Source organism: Lepidochelys kempii, chromosome 1 (genome assembly GCF_965140285.1).
Source record: "Lepidochelys kempii isolate rLepKem1 chromosome 1, rLepKem1.hap1, whole genome shotgun sequence".
Lineage (NCBI taxonomy): Eukaryota > Metazoa > Chordata > Testudines > Cheloniidae > Lepidochelys > Lepidochelys kempii.
This window is the reverse complement of record NC_136380.1, coordinates 219,619,383-219,635,811: the sequence shown is the minus strand read 5'-3', so window position 1 is coordinate 219,635,811 and position 16,429 is coordinate 219,619,383. Positions and strand designations below refer to the sequence as shown.

General features: G+C 39.5%; 1 protein-coding gene across 8 annotated transcripts in view; it reads left to right on the top strand.

Moving 5' to 3' along the window:
* The window catches only part of TSPAN11 (tetraspanin 11), a 189,861-nt gene that overhangs the window by 19,948 nt on the left and 153,484 nt on the right, over positions 1–16,429 (top strand). The window contains exon 2 of one of the 8 annotated variants that reach the window (XM_078849127.1): positions 12,161–12,404. The exons of 6 other annotated variants lie outside the window; for them this stretch is intronic. Coding sequence is in view for 1 of the 2 variants with exons in the window: in XM_078849113.1 (XP_078705239.1) it covers positions 1,855–1,920 (66 nt within the window). In the remaining variant the exon portion in view is untranslated. Of the gene's footprint in view, positions 1–1,843; positions 1,921–12,160; positions 12,405–16,429 lie in introns of all 8 variants that reach the window. One more of the 8 variants, XM_078849113.1, reaches the window with a different exon arrangement.

The window sequence follows — 16,429 nt, the reverse complement described above, 5'->3', positions numbered from 1 at the left end:
CCTAAGCAAATAAACCCCTCATCCATTCACAGTCCTGTGTGTGCACTGCGTGAACGAAGACTGAGTATGCCTCCTCTGCAATCAGGGGTACGGTAACTTGCAGGAGTGGACATACCTTAGCTAGCTTTCATCTAGCTCGCTCAGGTCCTGAAGCAGTGAAACTGTGGAAGTGCAGGCTTCAATGCAGGCTGTACAAGTCCACTTGGAACCCGGGATAGTCGCTCACAGGGCTAGCCTGTGCTGAAGCACATGCTGCTCTAGCTTCATTGCTTTGGGACCCAAGCTGGCTAAATTAAAGCTAGCTCATGTATATCTACCTGAGCTGCAGTCACACCCCACAATTGCAGGGCAGATATACCCTTAAAATCTCCTTATGCGGGTAGGGAGCTACTGTTGCTACTTGGACTTTTATTTCTTCACTTACCCATAATGACAGTGGCTGAACAGGAGTGTGTGGTTTTGGGGTGTTTTTTTTTTTTTTAAAGCCCTAGTCACAGGAGACGTTACACTTTTTATTTATGGTTGCAATTGATGAATTGCTCTTTTAGCTGTATTTATATTTTTGATGTGTTGTTTTGCGTAGGGTGGATTTGCCACATTTATGTAGTTTGCCTTTTATTAAACAGCACCAAGGCCCACTTTGCATAATCGATAACTTTAGATTTTCTAAAAACTATTCCTAATTCTACTGGGCTGTGTTTAAAAGAGATCATTTGATTTCTTTGTGCTCCGTTCATCTCCATAAAAATGCCTTCTAACAGGTGGTTGAGAAAGTTCCTGATTCCACAGGACCTGAAAGTTATGGGGTTAAATGAAGGGCTTCCCTTGCTTCCTCACTATTTTCAGAATCACTTTTAGCCACAGCTTACTTGGAGGCTTTTCATGCTGCTCACATATTGCTTCTGTTCACTCTATCCCTTAGTACATCATTATATTTAATCTTAACGGCTGTTCAAGCTTTAGAATCTTCTTTTGAGCTACTTGACTCCAAATTGAACTTAGTGGTTCTTATATCAATTTCTTTGGAAAAAGATGTTAAAAAGCTGTGTGCGAAAACTAATGAACTGCAAATTATATCGGATAGTTTGAACACCCATGGGTGTGCTAGTAAAGGACAATCCACTACATCAAATGAAAGAAGAGGTTTTTGAAAATCGTATGTAAGCTTTTAGTATTAGAAGGATAGTTTTGTACAAGACTTAAATAGTTTGGATGTTCATGTTAAGTTCCTCTTGTTTCTGGAAACAACATTGGAGAAGACTTTTGAGCCGTCATTGCAGATTACTAATCTTTTTCCTGATGCCTTCTAGATCCTTTCAGACTTCTCATTTTAATTAAGTTTTATATTGTACTTAGAGAACAACTTTTATGTCGCTAGTTGATTGGGAGAGGGTAAGGCCCTTCAAGTTGGGCACGCCAAAATGAGGGCACCTCTAATGAAAGGCCACTTTTGAACATTTCTCCTGATGGTGCTCCATAGAATCACAAAAAACCAGCTACTGGTGTTAAAAATCTGAGCTTGCATCAGGTTGTTTACATCAAGGCTTCTTTCTGCATAACTTAGAGTGCATGCAAACATCAGGTACAGATGGAAAGAAACTTCTCATTTTTTTACTGCAATGATGAGTAACCATTTAAATGTCTCACCTGCTGAAATAGAAATACCTAGTAATGAAAGTCTAGATGGGCTAGAAAACAATTCTACAATAGCTTCTATGCCTCTGGATTTCAATAGTATAGTAGGCTTTGCTGTACCATTTCATGTATATTAACTAAGCACTGCTTTTTAGCCAGCATGGACAGCATTCTTCTCCTGTTACTTTTTTTTTTTTCTTCTCTTCAGACTTTATTGGTATGGAGCGTTCTGAATTGGCTGAAAATGTTTTGAGAGCTGTGTCTGAAGAATCTGTCAGTTTTGCTGTATGTTTTATTTTTCTCTTTTTGAAAATTTTCTCTTTGAAATTTGCCTGCTGGGTGACCTAGGGCAAGTCTCTTCACCTCTCCATTCACCTCAGTGTCCCAATCTATAAAATAGAGATAATGATACTGACTAGGACTGTCCATTAAGCGCAGTTAACTCACGTGATTAACTCAAGAATATTAATTGCGATTAAAAAAACTAATTGCACTGTTAAGCAATAGAATACTAATGGAAATTTATTAAATATTTATTAGATGTTTTTCTACATTTTAAAATGTAATTGAAATCAATATAACATAGTATACAAAGTTGACAGTGCTCACTTTATATTATTTTATTACAAATATTTGCACTGTAAAAATGATAAAAGAAATAGTATTTTTCAATTCACCTCATACAAGTACCATAACGCAATCTCTTTATTGTGTAAGTGCAACTTACAAATGTAGATTTTTTTTTTTGTTACATAACTGCACTCAAAAACAAAACAATGTAAAACTTTAGAGCCTACAAGTCCACTGAGTCCTACTTCTTCAGCCAATCGCTAAGAGAAACAAGGTTGTTCACATTTACGGGAGATAATGCTGCCCACTTCTTATTTACACTGTCACCTGAAAGTGAGAACAGGTGTTTGCATGGCACTTTTGTAGCCGGCATTGCAAGGTATTTACGTTCCAGATATGCTAAACATTCCTATGCCCCTTCATGCTTCGGCCACCATTCCAGAGGACATGCTTCCATGCTGATGACGCTCGTTAAAAAAATAATGCATTAATTACATTTGTGACCGAACTCCTTGGGGGAGAATTGTATGTCCCCTGCTCTGTGTTTTACCTGCATTCTGCCATATATTTAATGTTCTTGTAGTCTCGGATGATGACCCAGCACATGTTCATTTTAAGAACACTTTCACTGCAGATCTGACAGAACACAAAGAAGTTACCAATGTGAAATTTCTAAAGATAGCTACAGCATTCGACCCAAGATATAAGTCTGAAGTGCTTTCCAAAATCTGAGAGGGACAAGGTATGGAGCATCCTTTCAGAAGTCTTAAAAGAGCAACACTTTTATGTGGAAACTACAGAACCCGAACTACCAAAAAAGAAAATCAACCTTTCTGCTGGTGGCATCTGACTCAGATGATGAAAATGAACATGCATCGCTCTGCACTGCTTTGGATGGCTATCGAGCAGAACCCGTTATCAGCATAGACTCATGTCCTCTGGAACCGTGGTTGAAGCATGAAGGGACATATGAGTCTTCAGTGCATCTGGCACATAGATATCTTGCAACACCGACTATGACAGTGCCATGAGAATGCCTGTTCTCACTTTCAGGTGACATTGTAAACAAGAAGCAGGCAGCATTATTTCCTGCAAATGTAAACAAACTTCTTTGTCTGAGCGATTGGCTGAAGAAGAAATAGGACTGAGTGGACTTGTAGGCTCTAAAGTTTTACATTGTTTTATTTTTGAATGCAGTTTTTTTGTACATAATTCTACATTTGTAAGTTCAACTTTCATGATAGAGATTACAGTATAGTACTTGTATGAGGTGAATTGAAAAATACTATTTCTTTTGTTTTTTACAGTGCAAATATTTGTAATCAAAAATAAATATAAAGTGAGCACTGTACAGTTTGTATTCTGTGTTGTAATTGAAATCAATATATTGGAAAATGTATAAAATATCCCCAACTATTTAAATAAATGGTATTCTATTATTGTTTAACAGCGCGATGAATCGCGATTAATTTTTTTAATCGCTTGACAGCCCTAATATGGACCTCTTTGGTAAAGTGCTTTCAGATCCACTGATGCAAAGTGCTACATAAGATTTAGGTACTATCACTATTTATTACATTTTGTCAGTTTAATCACTGTAACTAGTTGTGCGACCCTTACTCCCCTTGATGAGAACTTACTGAGTTGAGTAAACCCACTGAAGTCAGAGAGACTGCTTGAGTGAATAAGTGTTCACCACAATAAGTAAAGTCTTACCCCACTGGGTCTTAAAGGTCTGATCATGCTCACTTTATCTGCATGTGGGGGATACCTTACATGCACAGATCTCCCCCTTTTGCAGGAAGACTGGGGAGAGGAGACAGCCATTCTTTCCAGGTCTGGGATTCCACATAGTTGGAGCAGATGAACAGTGATCATCTTTCATGCTGAGGCAATGTTAAAGCTAGGAAGGTATATGCAGGTAGAATACTAGGAAACATACCATGGAGGAGATAAGAAGAAGCACCATATTCTTCAGAGTGTCTTCCCCACAACAACCATCTCTGTTACAGAGAACTGTTTTGCCTGTGCGGAGCCATCTCTACTCACATCACAGATCCAGGCTGCTGCCAGAAAACACACACAGGCTATTTTTTAAAAAACCTGTAACTTATGTGCAGAAGTTCAAGCACATAATGTACTTTATCTCTCCTTCATACTGAATGATAAGTTTTATATATTTATAATACTATTGTTTAGAGACCATGGGTCAAATTCTTGTTTTTACACCAGGGATGAATTTGGCAAGTTGGCCTTATGATTAACATCACAAGTATTAAGAATTTGTATTAGTGAGCTATCTATAGGCGCCAACCAAGATCAGGACCTCATTATGCTAAATGGTATAGATACATAGTAAGAAACAATCCCTAGCCAATATAGCTTGCAATTTCAATAGAGAAGACAAAGAGTGAGAGGTCACACACAGTAGGTAAGTAATAGAGCTTGAGTAGAACCCAGATCTATCCACTAGACCAAACTGCTTTTCAATAATGGCAAAGTTGTAGCTTCATACTCTCAGGGGCCTTGTCTCAGTTTCTATTTTTAATCAACTGAGCTTTTCCTGAGTAAACACTGAATAAAAATGCCAGGTTTGATCCACTACATTAATGCAATTGTGCTGTTAATATAGTTTTACTCAAATGTATATCTCTACAGTGTTTTGTTTTGTTTTTTAATTGCAAACTATGAAATTGTTGGCACAGATGGGCTAGGTGCTAACATTTTTAAATAGAATTTGCTTTTAAAGCACTGCTAAAATAAATTTTCTGTTGATTTTCCACAAAATGGTGTATCTGCCTCATTACTCAAACTTTTTTTGGCACCCACTGGATTTTCAGAGCAGGAATTTGGTATCCAATTATTTAAAAAAAAAAAAAAGGCATTAATCCCGAACCTTGTTGGAATTTTAACAATGCTGCATTCAGTCGGTTCAGATTTCAGCATATGGGATGACTGAATAAATACAAAAAGAGAGGCGGGAGACTTGATTAAAGTCAGTGGACATGGTACCACAGGCTCATTTAAGAGGCCTTTGCTTTCAAAGTCCAATTTCTAATTGATGAAACCTGGAGAAAACCCCCATCTTTCAGAAAGGGGGGAAACGGTTTGTCATTTAGGACATCTAGACTATAACTGCATTTAAACTCTTTGCACATTGTTATTATTTGTATTGCGGTAGCACATAGGGGACCAATCATGGATCAGGACCCCCATTGTGCTCGGCACTGTACAAACACAGAACCACATCAGAAAACAGACCCTGCCCATAAATATTTGCCTTCTAAAGTAAAAGTTCATTTGACTAGATTAGTGACTCCTTCCTGAGGAAGGAATAAGGATGCAAGGAGGGAATATAGCTGTGGGATTTGTAAGGTAGATACAGTGCCCTATTGTAAAAGTGTGGGCCATCCTACATTCATTCACCACAGGAGTCTGCATTACATGAGCCTCAAAATCTCTCCACACTTGCCAACATCTTTGCATCTTAGCTTTGCTGTTCTGAAGAGTGAGATCATGTTTCCAGCTGGTTTTAAAAGTCTCATGTGGGATTAGAAATTCATGTTTTGTTTTAGACAGGGCTCAAATAGTGATATATTGTCAATGTGAATGGTTTCAAGGCATTGGTGTGGACACACTTCTGCTTGCCCCAGAATGGCTCCCTGAAGGATCTGTGTCGAGTGGTTCAAGTTGGAGATGGGTCCTGAGAGATCTGGGTTCTATTTTCAGTTCTGCCACTGACTGTGTGCAAAGTTGGGCAAATCATTTAGACCAACATTGTCAAAAGTGGCTCCTACTTTTGGGTACCTCCATTTTTGGGTGTTCAACTAGAAACACCTAGGGTCTGATTTTTTTTTGGAAGGGCCGAGTACCCTACAACTGCTGTTGACTTCATTTGGAATTGTGGGAGCTAAGGGCTTCTGAAAATCCGGCCCTAGGTATTTCAAACTGAACAGCCAAAAATGGAGACAACCAGAATCAGTGGATGCTTATGAAAATGTTTTGTCTTAACCTTTCTGGGCCTTAGTTTCCTCATCACCAACATGGGGGGTACAATGCCCACCTTCGTAAAGCGCTTTGCAGCTATTGGATGTAAAGTGGTATATAAGTGTGTGGTGGTGTTGTTTTATGCTCTTTTATGCGTCTCTTAGTTGCGTTTGATACATTGTGCTAGCTCAGATTGTCTGAGAAGGGTGAGAAGTAATTGCTCTAGGTCAAAATTTTAGGTGAAACACTTGCCTTTAGCTCTGCGCATTCTCATTACTTAAGGGAACTTTTGAAAGTTCCTAATACAAATCTGGCACAAACCCTGGGTACGTGCTTGACCTGCTAGCCCACATTGCACTGTCTTCATGAGTGCTGTTATCTGCACTAGCTGGATTCAAGCTAACTTGGGGAGGATAGCCTGTGTGTAGATATACCCTTAGCGTTATGCTGTGCACCTAGGCTTGTTCTCTGAAGTGCTCCTGCAGCCTCCTACTAAAATATACACATTGGCACTACACAGCTGCTTTGCATGGCTCCTTCAATTGGACAAGAAAGTCCCTTCAGTTAACAGCTGTGAATGGAGGATTCATTTGGAGGAAGTAAATGTATTTTATTTTGATTTATTTTATTATTTTTTTTTCTGAGTTGGGGCAGTGCCCCAAATGATTCAAGCAAGAGGAGGAGGAGCCAATGTGGAGAATAATGTAGAATAATCTTGCCATTAAATTTTCTGATTGACTGACTGTAGGCTGTTACAATGCCAGAGCCAGTGACATTAGTAGACAGAAGGGAAAGGAGATTTTTAAAGAATTCAGGATGTTATCAATAATCTGAAAGGAAAAAGCTAGAAAATTAAACCCCATAAATCTAGCATGGTAGCTAATTAAGAATACCTCATTAGCGTCACAGAAGTTATGCATAGCACAGAACAAAAAAATGGTGCAACATTGTTTTGTCTGTCGGGGGGGAAAGTACGGATAAATAGCAAGGTATAAAAGTGTACTTGGCACCCTAGAGTAATGTTTTAAAAATGTAAAATTCAGCCCATGCTAAGGTAAAACAGAAGGCAAACTCTGACAGGTAAGATGTAACACTGAGAGCAAAGGGAACTTTGGACCAGATGAAGTAGCAAAAGATATAAAGACAATATTTAGACATTTTAAAGGTTTCAGAATAGCAGCCGTGTTAGTCTGTATTCACAAAAAGAAAAGGAGTACTAGTGGCACCTTAGAGACTAACCAATTTATTTGAGCATAAGCTTTCGTGAGCTACAGCTCACTTCATTGGATGCATTTTAAAGTACATCAGGAATCAGAAGCATGCAGGAGAGGCTGTGGATACACTAGACTGCCAGGGGAAAAATCAGAGAATAAATTACAGAGAAGCTAAATGATTTCTTTGCATTGGTCTTCAGAACACAGCATGATGGGGAAGTACCTCCCCTAGGGTTATTCTTTACAAGTTGAAAGAAGTGATGGAACAACTCAGGAAATTAAATTGCATTCAATCATCAAGACTGGATTCTATTCATCTGAACATTCTTAAGGAAATAAAAAATGAAGCATCTCAGCTGCTAACAAAAATATGTCCTATTTAAACAGCTACTATACAAGATGCCAGGAATGTGGTCCACTTTATACCTATCTTTCAGGGCTTAATCCTATGAGGTGCTGAGCTGCCTCAACTCCCACTGAAGCAGGCTGGAGTTGAGAGGGTTCAGTATCTCAGGAAACAAGCTTCAAAAGAGGTGACAGTAATTATAATGCATAGTTTTAATATAGCGCTCTTCATTTTCTAGATCTCAAAATGCTTCACAAAGGAGGTAAGTATTGAGGGCAACCAGCAAGCAAGTGGCAGAGCAAAAACAGAACTCAAGTCCATTCCTGAGACCCTGAGTGCCAGTGTAGTACCCTAGCCGCACTTGGGCCATGATAGACCAGTGAACAATATAGGCCATTACAAATCAGTGTCTGGAAATATAGTTGAGAAGATTACTAATTATAAAGCATGTTGATGAGTAAAAGTTGGTAGGATCAAACCATCCCAGCTTTTACTAAATTGTTCTTCTCTGCCTTATTGGAATTAACAAACTAATGTCTAGATGAGAAGTGTTTTAAATGCACTAAAAATAATAAACAAGTGATTTATTTAGACTTTCTGGAGGCTTTTGATAGAATCCTTCAGAAAATTGGTAACCGCCAGGTAAAAATTAAAAACCTGTCATGGGTTTTTTAAAATGTGGGTAAAAGATAAGAATATAAATGTAGGGATAAATACTAGGATCTGTAATTTTTCATTGTATTTATGATCTGAAACAGAGATGAATCATGAGGTAGCAAAGTTTTCTGGAAAAAAATCATTCAAATTCATACAAAACTAGGTAATTAGGTAACGCAATGGCAGATTAAATTAAATGTAGGCCTGTACTTTATAATATTTCTTATGTTGCTCCTTTTTTCATCTGAGGGGCTAGTCAAAATTTGGGCCTTGGGGATGTAGAAGTAGTTGGAAGTAGAAATTGATGGAATCTGGTATTTTATTTTGTGCAAAATCTTGTCTATTTACAATGAATGTACAAAGTTCTTCTCTGAATGCAGAAGGAACCAAGAGCAAATGGAGCAGCTTGTATCCCCAAGCCTCTTTACCCAAAAAACCCAAAAGTTCTCTCTAGCTTTTTTCAGGGTCACACAATGTTCACAGGCTACTGCTCTGCTTCCTTCCTTTTCACATTTCACTGTTGTTGTCTTTTGTCTGATCTGTGTACACATTCACCCCCCCCCACACACACACACACATACACAATCTCAGCCAAAAGCTTCTGGGAGGGCTCACACATTCGGTTTTGTCTTAGGTGGAGGCTTTTGTGTACAGTTTTTAGGTGTGAACTCACCCTTCAGTTATCAGTCTCAACGGGATGTTAACCCAACCCTTCATGTCGTTTCACCTAGCTCTTACCACTTATGAGGAAACAACTTCATATACTTGTATAATGATGGAATATAAATTAGCAGTAAGCTCTTGGGGGGGGAAGGAGGGGGAAATAAATGTAATACCAGACTGCTCAATGAAAACATATTCTTGATGCACAGGGGCATTAAGAAACCGTATATTAGACCATTTTAAGACTATTATTGTGAGTAACATAGAAAACATTGTCACAATATAAGTAGCTGGAATGTATGTCCCAACCTTCAATGCTCTGTTAATCTCATACAAGACATAACAGATATAAAAGAGTTCCAGAGACATGCAATAAAATGAGTAGAAGTGTAAAGGGCTCTGCTATACAACAAGTGATTAAAACACTAGGGACTGGTCTACACAGTGGGGTAATGCACACCACGGAGATGTGATTTCTAAGGCTCACTAATGAGTTGCATGTTAATTGGTCTGTTTAAACAAGTGGTTCTCAAACTTTTGTACTGGTGTCCCCTTTCACATAGCAAGCCTCTGAGTGTGACACCTTCCCCCCCATATAAATTAAAAAGACTTTCATATATATATTTAACACTATTATAAATGCTGGAGGCAAAGTGGGCTTTGCGGTGGAAGCTGACAGCTCATGACCCCCCATGTAATATCCTCGCCAGCCCCTGAAGGGCCCCAACCTCCAGTTTGAGAACCCCTGGTTTAGACCCTTCGGGTACACACTAAAGGTTCCCTAATGTGGTTTAATATACTGCTGTTTGTACTACATTAAAGCACAGTAGGGAACCTTTAGTGCTCACCAACAGAGTCTACATGGACCATCTAATGTGCAACATGTTAGTGTGCTTTAGAAATCACACCCCTGTACTGTGCATTACCCCACCATGTAGACAAGTCCTAGGTCTATGTGGGAGGAATAAAAGTAGATTAGCTAGTTACAGTAGTTCCTGTAATTTAATATATATAAAAAGACCACTCCGATTCCTGTTTACTAGAGCTAGGGAAATGTAGCAAAACAGAATTCTCACCAGTGAAACCAGCTGATTCCATTTGCGGATGACTCTTTTTGTTGACGAATATTTAGTGCAAGAACATTTGCAAAAACAAAACCGTTGTGAACAATAGTGAAAATAAATACTCATGGGTGCTTTTTATCTAGAAATGGAAATGCTCTTATAGGGCTTAAAAAAAAGCTCTTTCATGAATAGCTTGTAGAAATGATAAACACCTCCAAATGGTGGATATTCCTAAAAGTCATGCTACAGTTAGCTGGCATGGGAAGAATATGAGGTTAAATTCACCATGAGCTATTCAGTGTCCATTGAAGTTAAACAGAGCTGTTCAATTAACTTCAGTGATATTTGGATCAGGCCTCAAATAAATTGTTTGCTATGAATAGATTGCCCAATTCTGCCACTCACCCTATTCCAGAATGTAAAGGCAAAACTGACATGGGATACAAGGAAATACTTTTTGTGTAATTTATAAGCTGTGGAACTCTCTGCCACCAGATATAATTCTGGCAAATAGGTGAGTAAGACCAAAAAAAAAAAAAGCATACATTTTTATATGAAAAAGCCTCTTTAGTTTGGTCATTGTCCTAGGCAGGATATTGGACTAGCTAGATCAATGGACTTTTCCAGAATGATAAATATAATGTTCTCCACTTTTTTCTTGACTGAAAATTTTGTGGTTATAAAGGTTTCCCAGCCATCTTATTACCTAGTAAGTCATTTGAATAATTTAATGAGATACATTCTGTCTTCCAGCATTTTTCAGATCTCTCAATACCCAAACAACCTGGGTCTGACTACTACAATGAGTGTTAACAACTATAGTGAGTCATTTGCTTGTCTGTTTATCCTGGTGTCAGAACTCCAGAACAAGCTCAAAGACCTCAGGCTAGTGTAGAGAGTCTGCTTTCGAACCTGGTATTAACATGTCTGTTTGATTTTTGCCCTCCTTTGAAACAGGAATTGGGATGAGAACGGCAGCAGATGGCACAGCAGCCCCAGCTAAAAGCTTTATCCGCTTTGTGACAAATCTGCTCAGGATCACAATTGGTTCTGACTGCTAGGTTTCTCTATCTCCCACAGCAGAATGTGAGTGCATGGGCATCATTCAGTGTGCCTGGGCTGTACACGCTGGACTTGATTCTGATCTCACTTACACCAGTTTAAAACTAGTGTGAAAAGAGAGTGAAGCTCAGTATTCTAGGTATAATCACACAAGACCATATAGGCCTGATCCAGCAAAGTATTTAAGTGTGTGCTTAACTTTGAGTTAAGTTGGGGCTACTCTGGTGCTTAAAGTCAGACATGCGCGAAAGTACTTTGCCAGGATCAGGACTATAGAGGAGTAGCAAAACCTAGGTCTATGAAATGATGCTTTGGAACATGTAGCCCAAAACCACACTGGTTTCCCCTTTAGCTGCCACATCATATTTTAAGTTTGCATCTAATTTGCTGTCCACTGTCCCCCTTAGATATCATTTGGTATTATTACTTTCTGAGTTTCTTCCTCCTGTTAATTTCCTTCCAAACCCTGTCAAGGGAGCTGAACAACATATTAAGGGAATAATTATGGTAAAATTAAAAACATAAGACCAATCCTCATTAAAATGGAAGCAAATAAAACCAGCTAAATAGCTCTTTTTTTCAGATGAGTTTTCCCCAGCTTTCATTTTTCAAGTTTGAAGCTTATTTTCCTCCCCTAATGTTCAGTTTTTTTTCAGCTAGTATGTATTGTTCTGTTCTCATTTATTTTTAAGACCCCTATCCTTTGTGGATTTCATTTATGTGCTGATTATCAACTTTCCCCTCCCAATCATGAATAAATATTAAATAAAACAGGGCCCAATTACAATCTCTGGAGCATGCCATTAGAGACATTTGACTGTGATATGATGCATTGCTGTTGATCACTGAGTACCTCATCTCTGTCTGGGCAGATATCTTCTTGATAACATGCTCATCATGTTTGTGTCTGAGCACCTTACACTTTTTGCTGTATATGCTTGTTGCTGTTATTTGTATTACAGTTGCACGTAGAGACTCCACATGAGATCAAGGACCCATTGCACCAGACACTGTACAGTGTCTTCCTGGAAAAGCTTACAATTAAAATGGACAAGACAAGGATGGGTGAGGAAACAGAGGTGAAGTGATTTGCGCAAGGTCACAGAGCAGTTCCCTGGCAGAGCCCAGAATAAAACCCAGCTCTCCTGAGTCCCAGTCTACTTCCATATCCTTTGGACCAGGGTCATTCTTGCTTTCCATTCCACGGTATGAATTAATTGATCCTTCAGGCAATTTTCGATCCTTGTGACAAAGCTTGCCTCCAGCCCAGTTTCGGTGTTGGTCATCCTTGGTGTACAGGATGGAAAATTTCTCAGTGAATCAAAACACAATGTTGGTAGTTTTTACAAGCTCATGTTTGTTTACTACAGTACCAGTTATGATTTTGAAACAAACCACAGCATGTCAGAATGGATCAGAGAACAGCAGATTGTTTTTGCAGAGTGGATGCTGCTGTAATACCGACACTGTAGCTGGCATTTATAGTTATTGTCCTTTCTACTTAATTATGAAATCTGGTAAAAGCCTGGGGCAGATCAAGTTTTGTTGCAAAATGCAGTGGGATGAAATTCAGGTGTTAGCATGGACTCCATATCCAGTGCAAATGCAGATTTTCCTGGGAAAAGGATTGCAAAAGCCTTTCTGCTGATGTTTTGACAGTTAATTAACCTGCTGAGGTAAGAATGTCTAACAAGAAGCAGGGTAAAAATCTGTGCTTTTAATTCTTTCTGTTAAGAAAATTCTTCAAATTTAATAACACAGAATATTTTGATTGCTGCAGCATATTTCAGTGCTTAAAAGACCAGGTTAAAAATGACATGTTTTATAGTAAGCATGACATGCCTGATTTTCAAAGGTATTTAAGTGCATAAAGATGCAGATAGGCAGCTAGTGGGATTTCAGAAGTGGACCTGATCCAAAGTCCATTGACATCAATGGAAACTCTCTCATTGACTTCAGTAGGCTTTGGATCAGGTCTTGAGCCTGGTAGTAAGTGTTTGTAGTAAGCGTGGACTATAAGATCTTATTGTCACATACTAGGAGATAAAGTTTGTAGTACTGCATTGCCTTGAGAACCTATTTACTTAGGGAAATGACCTTTGAATAGGAACTTAGTGTGATACCAAGCAAGAGATGAACTATTGAGGATACCTTGAAGGGCAGAATCTCACAGCCATGCAGTGGGAAAAAACATTTAGAAAAACCTTACTCAGGCTGTAGAGCGCATTATAAATATGGCACTGAGGCATGTGTGAATTCCTCCCTGAACTTTTAAATCCATTAGCTAAAACTCACTTCAATGTAATCAACTGCAAGGAAAAATTAATTGGTTATTTCTTTTCTAGCCCTGAGTAATCCGTCACTGCCCTCGTTTCTGCTTTGCCACCTGTTTGGCACTTATGGAAGACGAGTGTTTCCATTCAGCGTGATTTACTTTAGATCTATATATTCTGCTTGCCGTTTCTTCTTCCTGACGCAGAGACCTCTCGTGGCCAGCCTTTATCTAATATGCCCTTATGATTAGATTGCACTGTACACCCTGGAACTAGTGCAGTGTTTTATTGAGACAGTTGCTTAATTTTTTGGCAGTACAACATTTTTGACCATATAAATCAGTGTCTCTGTTCAATCTGGTGTTCCTCTCATTCGTAACACGGCTTTTCTTTGTGTTTTCCTGCTAAAATGCGTATGCTTATATTAGACCCTTTGTGTTTCCAGAGTTCCTGGGTCAAGTAAAAACGAAGTACCTGGGTGTGTTGGGTAACAGAAATGTATAATGGAGCTTTTTGTGAGGCGCTGCTGCATGGCTAGTGTCTGCTCTTGGACAACTAATGTTAGAGATGGCTAAGTAATATTTGCTGTATATTTAATGATATTTTAAAAATAGAATAATTTTGTCCGGTTCTAATATTTGTAACCTGCTCACTTTCGAATGGCTTCACCTAGTCCCTTACATTAGGTGCACAATGAGCGGGGGCAATAAGGAGCCTTTTTCTCCACCCCAGCGTTCTGTGACCCATGAAAAGGCTGGCCAGAATTGCAGTCTGTGTGCTCAGGTCAGTGTGCTCCCTCACCCCTTCCCTCAGGCCTCCCCACAGGATGTGGGGATGGGCAGGGAGGGACAGAGGGTATGTGGAGCTACAGTTCAATCCCCATTGTACTGGCCAGTGAAGCTGAAATATGCTGCACTCCACAGAAGGGGAGGCAATGTGAACAGTCCACTTATGCACCAAGATGCTTCTGAAGCTATTCTACCTCCCTGTGCCAGGATAAGATCTTTATTTATAAAAGGCCTGTCTTCCCTTTTGAGTGTTTGTGCACCAATTAAGGGGCTATTTTTATCACAAGTCATGCAACTTTTGGTGTTCTTTCTTAAAGCCCCAGCTGCTGGAATCAAGAGATTGCAAGAGAAGCAGAGTTAATCCCCCCCCCCCCCAAGAAAGTTTCCCTCGCCCTTGTTGTGAAGAATAGGTTGAAAACATGAACCTAGTGCACCCTACAGGCTCAGAAAACAGAGAGATACAAAAAGAACCCCAGTTTATTTAGTTAGTTTTGAAATCTCATGATTTGTAAGCCAGTATCATGATTTTTGTGGGTCCTGACTTATGGTTTTTGAACACTTGAGATTGATGATAATGCAGTAGTTAAACTTCTTTATGGTAACAGATAAATAAAAGAGTACACATGATGAACACTAGCGGGGATTAATCTTGATTTTTTTTTTTTTACACTGTATCTGTTTAAATCTCCTATGTTCTAAAGGGATACGTTTTCAAAACAACCTCAACACTTGCATCAGCATCTAGAAAGGCCGTTTGCTGCACAAACTGGATAGTTAGACACACTATTATTTTAATTTGCAAATGCCTGACTGGCTTCCGGGAATAAGTGTTTTATTAACGTTATTAATAACGGAGGAGCACAACAGCTTTGAATTTACAAATTTCGATACTGCTTTGAAATGTTTGCCTTAAACATCTGGAGAACAATACAAAGATTGTGAGGTCCATATGCAAAATGGTCTTAAATGCAGAATTTTAAAATTCAACTCCAGCGCCTCCAAGTCAATTCCATCACCAAATTATTCCTTCACTCACATGCAAACTAGTAAAGGTGTATGCAAAACAGTAAAACATGTATGCATATAGGTAAGAATTCTGTACGTGCAAATGTATGTTATATGTGCAGAATCGTCTGGGTGTGCCTGGGTGCACAAATTTCGTAGGTGCAATTTAGGCGGAGGGGAGGGATAGATCAGTGGTTTGAGCATTGGCCTGCTCAACCCAGGGTTGTGAGTTCAATCCTTAGGGGGCCATTTGGGGCAAAAATTGGGGATTGGTCCTGCTTTGAGCAGGGGATTGGACTAGATCACCTCCTGAGGTCCCTTCCAACCCTGATAGTCTAGGATTCTAGGCACTTATGGTTTAAAACACAGCCCTTCTGATCTTCACTTTTTAATCAATATGAGACTGTGGGAAATTTCTGTTCTGTTGTTAGAGCTGCATTTTCCATCAGGTTTCCTCTTGAGGAAGGAATTCATTGTACGTCCTTGCTGCTCCATGTGAAGGTCACGATGTGCCTTTTAAAGTATTTCATCATGCTAATGATTGCTCCCCCTTTGTGTTCTGATGTGCTAAGTTAAAATGTACTATAAAGTAAGGCTAATATGGCGGCGGCTGCTGCTGCTTCTTATGAGATAAAAATATTATTGAGTAAGCAGCTAGTGTAGTACAGTAGTTTTACTATGTATTCTATTTACGAATTCTCTTTGAAATGCATAGAGTATGTACTTTGATTTTAATGGGACTTTGTGTGGTAAGAATAATTGGCAGTAATATTCTAGTTTATCCATCACTTAAACAACACTCCATCGATATGAATAATGCTAAAGTAAATCAATTATGTGGCTGAACGTTTGAGATCAATGACTTTTTCAGCATTCTGAGTGTGTTCTCGTTTCTTAGGGCAGAGTTCCACAAAGTGTAGGGTGCGCCCCTCTAGGGAGGCATGGAGGAATGTCAGGGGGGCATGGCAAGCCCAGGCTAGCCCTTATGGGGGTGGAGAGGGAGCACCACTCAGTCCCTCCCCCAGCTCTGCTCTGGTCCTGCCCCCAGCCGCATCCCTGGCTCCCGACACCACGCCTGGCCCTGTCACCAGCCTTGGCGTAGCTCCACTCCCCACCCTCATCCTCGGCCTCTGGCTGCAGACCTGCGCCCGGGCCTCACTGCCCG